Source organism: Rousettus aegyptiacus, unplaced genomic scaffold (assembly GCF_014176215.1).
Source record: "Rousettus aegyptiacus isolate mRouAeg1 unplaced genomic scaffold, mRouAeg1.p scaffold_m13_p_4, whole genome shotgun sequence".
NCBI classification, from domain to species: domain Eukaryota; kingdom Metazoa; phylum Chordata; class Mammalia; order Chiroptera; family Pteropodidae; genus Rousettus; species Rousettus aegyptiacus.
The window spans coordinates 126,110,813-126,125,157 of record NW_023416307.1 but is presented as its reverse complement, the minus strand read 5'-3'; the positions used below and the strand labels follow the sequence as shown (position 1 = coordinate 126,125,157).

At 34.3% G+C, this 14,345-nt stretch overlaps 1 protein-coding gene across 3 annotated transcripts in view; it reads right to left on the bottom strand.

Moving 5' to 3' along the window:
• PIK3CB (phosphatidylinositol-4,5-bisphosphate 3-kinase catalytic subunit beta) overlaps nucleotides 1-14,345 on the bottom strand; it is a 167,081-nt gene that overhangs the window by 13,303 nt on the left and 139,433 nt on the right. For all 3 annotated transcript variants that reach the window (XM_016151202.2, XM_016151204.2, XM_016151203.2), the window contains 3 exons: nucleotides 8,001-8,179; nucleotides 7,047-7,156; nucleotides 5,811-5,889 (listed from right to left, as the gene is read on the bottom strand). In XM_016151202.2, the coding sequence (XP_016006688.1) occupies nucleotides 5,811-5,889; nucleotides 7,047-7,156; nucleotides 8,001-8,179 (368 nt within the window). The remainder of the gene's footprint in view (nucleotides 1-5,810; nucleotides 5,890-7,046; nucleotides 7,157-8,000; nucleotides 8,180-14,345) is intronic.

Below are 14,345 nucleotides of genomic sequence, written 5' to 3'. Positions count from 1 at the left end.
ACTATGGTAAAACTGCAGAAACCAAAGACAGATTTTGTTCTGCAATGGGGTTAAAAAAAAGATTATTTAGATTGACAACAGACTTTTCAAAAATAACAACAGAAGTCAGAATACAATGTAAAGTCTTCAAGGTTTCTAAGAAAAGCAGCTATCAATTTAGATTTTTAAAATTCTATAACCAGGTGATATCATCAAAAACAGGAAGTTAAGAACCTCTGAAAATTGGCAAAACATTTTCAAAATTAACTATTTCGGTAACATGAAAAAATACCAGAAAGACTTCTGGTAATCTAGGGAGTGTTTATTGAAGAAAAGAGCTATATCTCAGTTGTGTTTTATCATAACCTATTCCATCTCTTCTACTAACCAGCAACCTTAAAGACAGGTCGAGTATCCAATCAGAGGAACTTGACAATGAACAGTCCACAATCATGTTGAAAACAGCAATCTCATAGCCAGTAGAGGGGGCAAAATGGAGCTGGAAGTTCTTCAAAGCCCCATTTCTACATGATTGTCATTCTTTGAATTCTCTAGTGTTTCCCAGGAATACCCCAATCACAATTGTTTCTTTGACCTGACTTAAACTTCACCATGTGTGAACTGCCTTTTACCTGGGGGTGTTTCTTGAAAATAATCAGAATCAATTGTTTAATACTACAGCTGTCTAAAGGATAAATAATAGTTGGGGCAAACAATAGGCGAATTAACCAAAAAGGTTAAAGGAAAAGCCAGAGAGTGACATGTCCACAGGGTACAATGAAAAACTCCAACATATTCATATAAATCTAAAAGGCCATATGCATGCCCTGGGTTATGCACAGGTACTGGAAAGAACTTAGGAGACCCAAACTCTCACCTTGCTAACTTTGAGGCTTTGCACACATTAAAGCTAAGGCACCGTTCTGAACTGCCTGGATGACTGCTGAAGGCATGCCCCAGCATTGATACAGAGCCCCTGTGTAAAGACTGGAAGACATCGATTCCAGGCATTTGAAGAAATCTATATTCAATCATTAGCTGAATAATTAACTAACCAAGTAGAGAAATCAATGACGACAAACGGCAAAGAATACATACCTTACATATTTAGTTCAAAAAGTCACTAAATAAACAGCAACAATAAAAATCCAGAGAATCTGATTTTCAGAGTTGCCAAATTAAAGTGTTAGTTTCAACAACAACAAAATCATAAAACATACAAGGAAACAAGAAAATATGACCCATATACAAGAAAACAGCACCCTATAGTGTCCCTGAGAAAACTCAAATTAGACAAAACATATTAGACAAAAATTTTAAAACGCTTATTGTAAGTACATTCAAAGAACTAAAAGGAACAATGTCTAAAGAACTAAAGAAAAGTATGAGAATGATGAATCATCAAGTAAGACTATCAATAGAAATTATTAACAATGAACCAAATAGAAATTCTGGAGTTGAAAAATACAATAGCTGAGATACAAAATTCACTAGAGGGCCACAACAGCAGATTTGAACAGCCTTAAGAAAGAATCAGCAAAAGATAGGTCAAGTATCCAATCAGAGGAACAAAAGAAAAAAAATGAAAAATGAACAGAGCTTCAGGGAACTGTGGAATACCATTCAACATACCAAAAAGTACATAACAGCAGTCTCAGGACAGGAAAAAAAAGACAGAAAAAATATTTGAAAAAAGAATAGTTGAAAACTTTTGAAATGTGATGAAAAACAATAAGCTACACATCTAAGAAGCTCAACAAATTCAAAGTCAGATAAACTCTAAGTAGGATTAGACATATTATAATCAAACTGTCAAGATTCAAAAAATGAGAATCTTGAAAGTAGCAAGAAAGATAACATTGCTTACAGGGATCCTCAATAAAATTAACAGCTAATTTCTCATTAGAATTCTTAGAGGCCAGAAGGCAGTGGGATGATTTATTCAAAGTGCTAAAACACTGGCAATCACAAATTCAATAACCAGTAAAATTATCCTTAAAAAACAAAGGAGAAATTAAGACATTCTAATTAAAATAAAAACAGAAAAAACAAAAGATGGAGGACTCAGCTTCAAAACTTGCGAAACTTCAAAACTTACTGCAAAGCCACAGTAATCAAGACTGTATATAAAGAAGAACATGTAGATCAATGAAACAGCACTGAGAAACCAAGAAAAAACCCTCCATTTAGGCAACTGAACCGAGAATGTCAGGACAATGCAATAAAGAATAATAGTCTTTTCAACAAATGATGCTGAAATAACCTGATATCCTAACATAAAATAATAAATTGGACTCCTTCGACATACCACATAAAAATGTGAAAATAAAAGTGAATTAATAGCTTCCATTATAAAAGCTCAAATTATAAAAATTTTAGAAGAAAACACAGGTGTAAATCTTCATGACAGTGTATTAGACAATGGTTTCTCAGACCTAACACCGAAAACACAAGTTACAAAAGAAAAAACAGACAAATTCAACTTTATCAAAGTTTAAAACTTTGTGCTTTGAAGAACAATATCAAGAAAGTGTAGGGTGCAATTAAGGCAATAAATAAAATTTATGGTTTAATTAGATGTATGAAAAAAGAATGGAAATTAATGTTCGAAGTGTTCATCTCAAAAATCAAACTAGTAGAATAAACACAAGAAAAAGAAAAAAACCAAAAAGAGGTAATAACTGGTAAAAGAAAAAACATAAAATTAGAAACCCATTCTTTTAAAACACTAGGAATCAAACCCCTAATAAGACTAATAAGGAAAAAACAGTGCATATAAAATAATTTTATACATGTAAAAGGAGAAAAAGAACAAACAGAGCAGAGGTTTTAAAATTACAAGAGGATGTTATAAGAAATGTATGGTAATACATTGAAAATATTGATAATGAACTGGACAATTCTTAGCCTCAAAACTGACTCAAGAGGAAAACAATCTGAAGAGTCCAAAAACCCTTAAGGAAAATAAGTAATCAAAAAAACCTAGACTCAAAGCAACACCAATTCCAAACTTTTGCAGAAACAGAAGAAGACGGGAAAGCACATCTAGTTTAAAATTTGCAAAATAAAATATGAGAGAGTATCTTTAAAGATGTGGTACATATATACAATGGAATACTACTTAGCCATAAGAAAGGATGAAATATTGCCATTTGGGACAACATGGATGGTTCTTGGGAGTATCATGCTAAGTGAAATAGACAGAAGAGGGCAAGAATCATATGATTTCACTTGTATGAGGGATATAAAAGAGGAAGCAACAAATGAATAAACAAAACAAACATACAGAGAACAGTATGGTGGTTACCATAGGGAACAGTCTGTAAGGGGAGGACAAAGAGGATAAAGGAAGTCAAATATATGATGACAAAAGAATACTAGACTTTGGGTGGCAAGTAAACAATGCAATGTATAGATGATGTATTACAGAATTGTACACTTGAAATGTACATAATGTTATTAACCAATATCACCTCAATTAACATTTTTAAAAAATAGAATACTTTTAATATAATTTTACATGGAAAGATTTTTAAAAAATAATATAGCGAAGACAATAATCCTTAAAAGAACCTAAGTAAGTTATAGCAGAGAGAAAACACAATACTTATAAACACTGAAAACATACTCACCCCAACTACTAACAAAAGAAATGCAAATTACAATTCTATGTGATACCATGTTATAAGCCATTAGATTTGCATAAAATTAATGAGTGCACGAAGATATTTCTGTGTGGAAACATAATACTGGTACAACCATTTGTGAAGGCATTTGGACAACAGCAGTAAAGCTGAAAATACATCTTATGACTCTGCAATTCCACTTCTGGCTATATAAACTAAAGGACTCTTCCATATGTGAACAGAGAGAGATTTAGTAGTGTGTAAACTATAGGAATTTTTTTGGGGAGCAGAAAGGTGAACACAAACAATTACTAGTAAAGGAATGGATAAATTTTTATATTTATTCGAAGCCTTAATAGCAAAGTAAAAATAATGAATTAGAACTTCACATAATAATCTTGATAAATCAAAAAAATGAGAAAAAAGTAAACTGCAAAAGTTACTTGTAATATAGCATCTATTTAAAGTTAGAATATACAACAGATATATAATATACAGTAAAAGCACAAAAACATGTATTACAGCTTTAGAATAACGGTTAATTCTGAGATGTAAGGAGAATAGGATGAGAATACATTAACTTTATCTGCACATTTAATTCCTTTTAAGAAAAGTAAATATGGAAACATGCTAACATCTGTCATTTAACTGCTAAATGTGTTTATTAAATTTAGGTTAGAAAATAAAAATTGTTTTAAATTATCTTCTGTATTTTCATATTTGAAACAGTACACAATTTAAAAATATATATGTAAAGAATTAGGTAAATGATGAAATTAATTATAAAAGTTTAAAAACTGTATGGACCTGCATTCATCATGAAACATGCTTATTTTTTTTTCTCTCTAGAGATATGAATAAAGGTCGGTGGGGCGAGAATCACCTTTAAACCCACCTCTCAGAAACGACTATTACCATTTTAGTTTCTGTCAACAGTTCACTGCATCATAGTTCAGTAAATTTTTAACACAATTGAAATAATTTTATGAAACTACTTTTGCATCATACTTATTTGATACTTGAAGATAAGTACTTTCTCCAAATTGTTAGCAATTCTCTATAAATAATATTTTTAAATACCTGAGATATTTGGACACATGGAAAAGCTCATAATTTTTTAAACTTTTATTTTACTATTTGAGCAAATGTTCAAAAGGAAGGTCCAATTTTTTAAATTTTAAATAAAGCAAGGATGAATGTCTTTGTGCATAAATCTGTCTACATTTCTAATTTTAAAGTAAATTCTGAAAATACTTGCTACAGAGACATAATAATTTATAATGGTATATAAAAATACTTTCATTTCTGTCGCTCCAATAGTGTCCTAGACTAGAATATCATTCAACAAAATTTTTGCTAGGAAATCAATGGTATCTAATTGTTCTTATAATTTGTACTTTTGCATTGGAACTGACAGTGTTCACATAATTATTAGCTTATCTATTTTATATCTTGTATAAATAGCTTTTCCAGATTTTTCCCATATATTTATTTTTATGAGTTCTTTAAATATTTAGGATTATTAGATTATTATCCCCCATATTATTCATTATAAATATAATGCCCAGTGTGAGGTCTAACTTTTAATTTTGTTGGCTGACATTCAAATATTATATTTTTATGTAAATATATCAATATTTTATTTGGATTTATCATTATTTGCTCTTTACCTTAGAAAATTTGATAGTAATTAAGCTTTTAAAATCCATTGTTTCCTTTTTTTCTGTTGCCATAAACCTTCCTTACTGTCTACCCTAAATAATGGTGGCAAGCTAAAAACCCTAAGAGCCTACCTAAACTCTTCCCTTTCAAGTAAGCACAGGAATCAATATTATTAGGCCAAGTAAGTGGAGGGGGCAGTCCTTTCTCTAGCCTTGTCACTCCTATAACCATCAGTGCATGCTCCCTGATAGCAATTTTAAAACCATGGGTTACCACATGACTCTTGCTGTCTGTCCAGGCTTTAACAGAAGTTCAAACCTACGCCTTCTTTCCAGAATCGCCATCACATATATAATTGTATACCTGATGAGGTTTAAATAATCTACTTGAGAGTACACTGCAAACTGCAAAATGCTATATAAATATTATTCTGCAAAAAGTTAATAATAATAGCAGGAGGGAAGGAATTAACAACATGTTTTTAAAATTTTGCTATGGAAGGAATAACAACATGAAACAAAAATAATTCACTAGAAATCTCACCGAAGATCAAGACCAGCTTCTTTCCACAGTAAATCCATCAAGCGCAGCATTTGGAGTGTCAACATATCCTGTCGTAAATCTGAGGGGAAAAACCCTGCTTTATTATAAATGCTTTTCATTTTATGACTACTAACACTAATTCAAAATTAGCTAATTCAGTTAGAATTAACTAAAACCGTTGACAAATTCTGTGCTTACTTTTTCCTAAAATTTCAATGCTGATCATATTCATAATGTTAAATACTAGGTTTGTTGATTAACAAATCCCTGTAACACTATTTCAGAAATTAAGTATGAAAATATTTTAACTGTTTACAATGTGTAAGCTACTATACTATTTGTATGGATACTGTAACACTGTTATAACACAGTAATGCAGTATTAGGGCATCCACATAAATCACATTGTTAATTTTTTTCCTTCTTGTTTAAAGATGCACAGGAAGTTCTTAAAAATCACATAAGTAGTAACTGCATGATGAGTTCATAAAACAGTAATAGTTTATTTTATTTATGATTTCCAAGCATAATTTTGAGGTAAGAGAGGCTGTGAAAAGTAGTAACTTCCACATAATGACATTCATACAGTCAAGTGGTGTTAAATATCTGGCAAAACACTACAAGATCTTTTAAAAATAGTTGTAAGCATATATTATGGTTAGCACATTTACTTATGTTAGTTCACATAATTCCTTTTAAGAACCCCAACATATAGATGCTATAATCTTCATGGACACAAAGAACCTGAAGCTCAATTAATTTTGCATAACTTGCCTTTAGTCACACAACTAGCAAGTGTTAGCAGTCATGACTGCCTTCTGGTTGGTGTGGTTACTTCAGAGGTATTTCCTTTATAAAATATGTGAGATATTTTATTAAAATATAAAACTATGGCAGAAATATCAAAATTGTTATCACTGAAATAAGATATATGAACACATTATTGAAAATACTCTTATATGTCACAAGCTTTTCACGAAAGGAATAGACAGACTTTTATTTTGGAGGAAAAGGAGTTTTATTAGAACAATGTAGGTAAGTAAGCTGTAGAAGTCAATTTCCAAAAGGGAAAGAAGGGCTAAATTTAGAACATGCTGAATTCAACCTTATGACCATTGATAGCTACCTCTTCTGGCTGCCATTGTGACACATTTCATATCACCTTTCAAATAAAGTAAATTGACAACAAATGAAGAAATACTAAGGAATTTGGCACTGTAAAAACCTCAGTACATACCATCACCATTTTTAAAAATCACTCCGACTGAATCCTCACCAAACACTTTGTTGTTGTACACCAGCCACAAAGGCTTCATTTTAGAATCCATGTATTTACACTTTTCAACACTGAAATCAAACAAGGGGAAAATTAGCCCACTTCGATTTAAAGATATGGCAAGACTGTAATTTTGCCGTGATAGACTAGGCTTGGGAGAACCCCTTACCTGTTCCAGTCTGCAGAAGTCAGAACTAGAACATTTTCTCTTGATAGAAAAGGAACCAAGATGACAGCCTTGGTTGGCAGGTAGTGACGCCAGATGGGCTGGACTGAAAACCTAGGTTTGCTCTTCTCACTACCTACATTTAAAATTTCTCCTTTTCTTTCCTATTCTTCCTTAACTTCATGTTGTTATATATAATCAATAACAGAACATATTATTGGAATAAAATTAGGATTATTAAGAGTTCATTCTTGATTTCTTAAAAAGGGATCAGTTTTAAATACTGACTGCACATTATTACTTTTCCATTACTACTTCTGTAGAAAATGAAAAAGTGAGAAATAATTTTCCATATTCATTCAAGATCTCATTTTGAAATAGAAACGTTAATTAGTAAATAATTTTAAAATAAGTTAATTAGTAAATGATGGTTGCCAATATTTTGCTTACATAGGATTTTCAACTCTTAGAAACCAGTAATAGAGAACAAATTTAATTTCATACAACTGAAAGGAAATTAACTTGTAATACCTTTCACTAACCCAAGAGGTAAAGTTAGCTAGTAGACATACATCGTAGTGAACACAAAAAATCAACTTGAGGACTTTATATTTCTCTTCTTTAATTACATTCCACTTACTGGGATAACAGCTAGCCCTATTCCTCCCCCAAGGCAGTCACTTAGAAATCCTTTCTTTATTGCTATTTTCATGGGAGATTCAGTGAGCACAGCACAGACTGTCACTTACTAGAGTTCTGAGAGGATGACACATGGGTTCAGAGGTGACTGCAGGTCAGAGAGGGCTTCCCGGTAAGCATTCTGTTTTAAACAAGTGTGCATGGCCTCTTTCCCTTTGGCTCTGTTTAGCTTCATTGCATTCAGTTTGATTAAACTATTTAAAGTTTTTAACTTATTGAGTGCTTCAACCTGAAAAATAAGTTTCCCCACCACCAAAATTCATTTATGGTTAAAAATAATATAAAGTACTAAAATATCATGTGATCATATTAATCAATAACCACTCTCCACACACACACATGCACACACAGTGGCAATCAGCTAAAGTAAAAACAGTGCTTGGCTTATGACAAACATATTAGATGTAACAAAATAAAAAGCTTACTTTTACCAAGTGTTAAGTAAAGTATCATTTTTCAAACTTTCTTTAACCTTTTTCTTAAATGAAATTTAAACAAATCAGAGAAAAATAAAGGGAGACAGATTGTGGGTAAGAAGATATGTATGAAACCTAAACCACTCAGAACTCTGCAGCTCATTGAGTAATAGAATTTGAAACACAACTAACGTGAACCACTCACTCTATTTGCCCAACTCCATAGTATTAAGATGAAAATCAATGTACAAGAAAACCCTGGGGTTCCTGACATTTAACACTACTATTTACTTCTTGTCATCACTCTTATATAATATCTTTTCAGTATCTTCTCTTTCCACTAATAAGTTAAAATGAATTTTCATATAATAAAATAATAATATAGACATGCAAGTTGAAATTGTTTTTATAATGAAGTAACTCTGGGTATCAAAACTTATGCGAATGAAAAAAAGTTTATGCAAGTAGTACAAGGTGAATCAACAATGGCCAACTGAATCAAAACCATTGTGTTTAAAAGTTGACTTTATTGTTTAATAACTGAGGGTCTTTCCATGTCATGATATGTAAAACTGCATAAGACGGCCTTGACCAACTCTAAATCAAAAGGAATATTTTATTTTGTCTTTATGGTATTAAAACTGGAAACAACTAATGATTAAAACAGAGTATGCAAAAAAAACCCCCACAAAAACAGAGTACGTATATCACATAAGTTGTACATAAGTACATAAAATATTCATGCAAATATTATGATAAAGAGTATGTACAACATGTAAGTTGTACATAACAAGCATATAAAATACGCATACAAACATTATGAACACTATGGCTTGAATTTCCATAAACAGAAGATTTACTTGACATCATATTTTCATTTTCAAACCTTGCTTCTATGCAAAAAACCACTAAGACTTTGTCAGGAGGTGAATTCAGACATATGGTTTCTACAGACAGGCTGAGGGGTTGCTCACAGGAAACTGAGAAAGTTCTATGTAGCTTGTTGATAAAATCGTGATGGCTGAAATTTGTCAAGTTAGTCATCTGTTAAAACCACAGACATTCCATTTCTCAACAATTTCAAGAGTTGTACAAACACTGGTGAAAAGGGAACCAGCTAAAAAAATAGACTATGCAAATAGGAACTCCTTGAAGTATTTCAAATTTGAATTTCTTTCATGTTTGTACAGTTGTGAATTTTCATGCTCCATCGCTAATTGTGTTGATATCCATTTCCTAGAACAGTGTCCTGAATACTCACATAGCCATAAGTCAAATACTTTAAGTGTTTCAACACCTTGTCTTTTTTATAGGTTTACAGTGATAACAAGAACTGCCATGTAAAAGGTAGTCTCCTCTTGTTATACATCAGTCAAGAGTAAGAATAATTCAATCATACATGTGTCATATGATTGCTGTTATAAAAGTTAAGCTGAGGTTCCTGAGAATCAAGAAAATGTCCAGTGTGTTTGATTATATGAGTGAGGTCAAAGAAATAGAGACTTCATCAAGTGTGGCCTTATAGACTTTGACGAAGAGTTTGGATTTTATTCCCCATGGAATAAAAATTACTGCAGGGATTTAAAAAAGAGAAATGACAGAAAAAGAGGGGGGATGACATAATACATCTACATTTTAAAAAGATATCTGCTGTATACAGAATTGGGGTGGGAGTTTGGGGGGACAAGAATGGAAACAAAGGGCACAATTTAGGAGGTTAATGAAGACATCCAGGTGAGAAAGGATAATGAATTGGGCTAGAATGGTAGTCATGAACATGAGACATTGATAGGTATGAGATAGATTTAAGGGGACTATAAAATTAAGATGATTTATAGTAACTATCTCAACTAACTCATACTATTGTGAAGAATAAGTGAGCCATAATAAGCAGTGAATAAGTGTTAGCAATTATTACCATCATTAATAGGCTTTCCAAAAGGGAGGGATCAGATATAATTGGTTTTAACATGAATGAAAAACCATCAATATTAAATCATCTATGAAAAGCTATGGCAATGCAAATGAGATAAAAAAAAGTATAGTGGAACTGGGAATTACTACAGGGATCTACTTTAAAAATAGGTTGGGATGCCAGGAATGATTAGAAGTTTAGGAGCAGAGAAACAAATGGCCTTCAAATGAAAGAGAGGTTAGAAAGGATAGCAAGATAGGGGAATCTCTGCCATGAGAAAAATAAAAATTTACCAAAAATAAAAGCCTGAGAGAGAATTTTTAATACTAGAGGACATTTTAGCTAAATTGACTGAATATACTGGTTTCAGATAATATCAGTTAGGTGAAGCTCCCCTGCTTTACTTTTAATCATATACAACTAATAGTTTGACATTTACGCGACAATAATAAACACTTAAGTTGTAAAAATTTAGGACTCATTTCTTTAACATGAACCCACAGACCTAACCACACTAAAGTTTATAATTGCCCCAACATTTCATTGTGCTAAATGATACCTGTGCCAAATTCTCCTATACCAGACTGAAAATAAATTTTCCCTGGCTTCCCCAAAGGGACCTATGGCCTTTTACCATAGCAAATGCACACTGGAAAAAAGAAAGTAATCAAACTTATCAAGGACTTGTGGACACTGACTCTAAACTGATATTAATTCCAGAAGACCCAAAATGTCAGAGAGCCACCAGAGTAAGGGCTTACACAGGTCAAGTTAACAATTAAGTTTTACCACAGAGCTGTTTCACAATGGGCCCAGTGGGCCCAAACCCATCCTGTGGTTCTTTCTCCAGTTCTGGAATGCAAAATTGAAATAGATATACTCATCAGCTGGCAAAATCCCATTATTGGTTCCCTGACATGTGGAATGGGGACTATTATGGTGGGAAAGGCCAAGTGGACATTATTACAACTGCCTTTATTAAGAAAACAGTAAGCCAAAAGTTGGATGCATTCCTGGAGTGATTGCACAGATTAGTGCCATCATCAACAACTTAAAATATGCAGGGGTGGTGATTCCCATCACATCTCCACTCAGCTTGCCTATTTGGCCTGTGCAGAAGACAGATGGATCTTGGAGATTTATAGCGGATTATCATAACACTCACCAGGTGGTATGCCAGATGTGGTTTCATCGCCTGGGCAAAGTAACACATCCCTTGGTACCTGGTATGTAGCTATTGATCTGACACTTTTATCTCCATACCTGTCAATAAGGACCACTAGAAGCAGCTTGCTTAAGCTGTCAAAGCCAACAATATACTTTCACTGTCCTTCCTCAGGGGTATATCAACTCTCCAGCTCCATATTGTAATTCATTTCACAGAGATATTGGTTGCCTTTCCCTTCCACAAGGTACCACTCTGGTCCATTACACTGATAACATTATGCTGACTGAATCTATTGAGTAAGAAGTAGCAACTACTCTAGACTTAAAGAAATTTCTACATTAGTGGGTAGGAAGTAAATCTGACAAAAATTGGGGGCCTTCTATCTCATTTAAAATGCCAAAGTTCTAGTGGTGTGGGGCATGTCAGAATATTTCTAAGGTGAAGAATAATTTCTTGCTCTGGCCACTTCTGCAACTAAAAATAAAGAATGACACCTAGGGGGCCTGTTCTACAGAAAACATATTCCTCCTGTGGGTATGTACTCTGATCTATTTACCAAGTAACCTGAACAAGGTGAGGTCCAGAACAAGACGAGTGTTTACAATAGGTCCAGACTGCCGTGCAAGCTGCTCTGCTACTAGGGACATATGATTCAGCAGATTCAATGGTGTTGCATTGTCAGTGGCACATAGGGATACTGTTTGGAGCCTTTCTCAGTCCCCTATAGGCGAATCATAGCACAGGATCTTAGGATTCTTAAAAAAAAAAAAAAATGCCTGCCATCCTCTGCAGATAAATACTCTCCTTTGGAGAATCTGCTCTTAGCTTGCTACTGGGCTTCAGTAGAGACTAAATGCTTAACCACTGGCCACCAAGTAACCATGCAACCTGAACTGCCTGTCATGAACTGGGTGTTATCTGATCCACCAAGCCATAAAAATGGGTGAAGCACAGCAGTGTTCCATCACCAAATCAAAGTGGCATATACGAGATTGAGCAGGCTCTGAAGACACAAGTAAATTACATGAAGAAGTGACCCGGATGTCCAAGGTCTCCCACTCTTGTTTTACTACCTTTTCTCTCCCAGCTTGTACCTATGGCCACATGAGGAGTTCCCTATCATCAGATGACATAGGAAGAGAAGACTCAAACATGGTTTACAGGTGGTTTTACACAATATGTTGGCACTACACAAAGTGGAAAACTATGATACTACACCCCTTTCTGGAACACTCCTGACGGGCAATGGTGAAGGGAAATCCTTCCAAAGTCAGCACAACTCTGGAAAGTGTACCTGGCTGTTTATTCTACTTGGAAGGAGAATATGTGAAATTACATACCAATTCATGAGCTGTGACCAATGTTTGGCTGACGGTGAGGGACTCAGAAGAAACACAACTGGAAAATTAGTTACAAGGAAATTTAGGGGGAAAGTATGTGACAAACCTCTCTGAATGGACAAAAACATAAAGATATTTGCATCCTATTGGATGCCCAAAGGGTGACCTTGGAAGAGAAAGATTTTTATAATCAGGTGGATAGAATGACCCATTCTGTGGATACCACTCAGCCTCTTTCCTCAGCCATCCCTGTCATCACCCAATGGGTTCATATACAAAGTGGCCAAGGTGACAAGGATAGAGGTTATGCATGGGCTCAGCAACATGGACCTCCACTCATCAAAGCCCATCTGGCTATGACCATTGCTGAGTGCCAGCAGCAGAGACCAACACTGAGTGCCCCATGTGGCACCATTTACCCAGAGTGGTCAGCCAGCTATCTGGTAACAGGTTGATTACATTGGACTGCTTCCATTATGAGAGAGAAAGTGTTTTGTTCTTATTGGAACATACATTCTGGATACAGACTTGCCTTCCCTACATTCAATGCTTCTGTCAAAACTACCAACCGTGGACACCATCATGGTATTCTATACAGCATTGCTTCTGATCAAGAAGCTCATTTCATAGCAAACAAAGTACAGCAATGGGCTTGTGCTCATGAAATTCGTTGGTCTTACCACATTCCCCACCATCCTAACGTAGTTAGCTTAATAAAATGAAATGACCTTTTGAAGACTCAGTTGCAGTGCCAACTAGGTGGCAATACCTTGCAAGCTAGGGCACAGTTCTCCAGAAGGCTGTATCTGCTCTGAATCAGTGGCCAACATATGATGCTGTTTCTCCCACAGCTAAGATTCATGGGTCTAGGAATCATGGTGTGGAAATGGAGGTGGTACCATGACTGCTCTCATGATGATCCACTCTCAACTCTTCTACTTTCTGTTCTTGCAACCTTATGCTCTTCTGGCATAGTGGTCTTTACTTACAAAGGGAGGAACGCTTCCGCTGGCAGACATAACAATCATGCTAGTGAACTGGAAGTTAAGATTCCTTCCCAGCCACTTTGCACTCCTCATTCTTCTGGGACAACAGGCAAAGAAGGCTGGCTGAAGTGACCGATCTTGACTACCATGGGGAAATTGGCTTACTACTCCAAAATGGAGGTAAGGAAAAGTATGTCTAGAATACAGGAGATCTCTTAGCATTACCAGGCCCTGTAATTAAGATCAATAGGAAATTATAAGCCAATCCAGGGAGTACTATTAATGGCCTAGACTCTTTAAGAATGAAGGTTTGGGTCATTCCAGCAGGTAAAGACCACAACAAAGGGAATACAGAATAGGTTAAAAGAAAGTAGTGATAAATACAGCTATGATTACATGACCAGTCATAAAAATGAAGGCTAATTGTCATGAATATTTCCTGCTCATTTGTTATATGTGTTCGTGTGTTGTGTATGTACAGCAAATGTCTTTTGTTTTTTTTCCCCATACTTATTCTCTTACCATGTAACATAAGATGTATTGCCTTTATATCATAGTATTGAAGTGTTA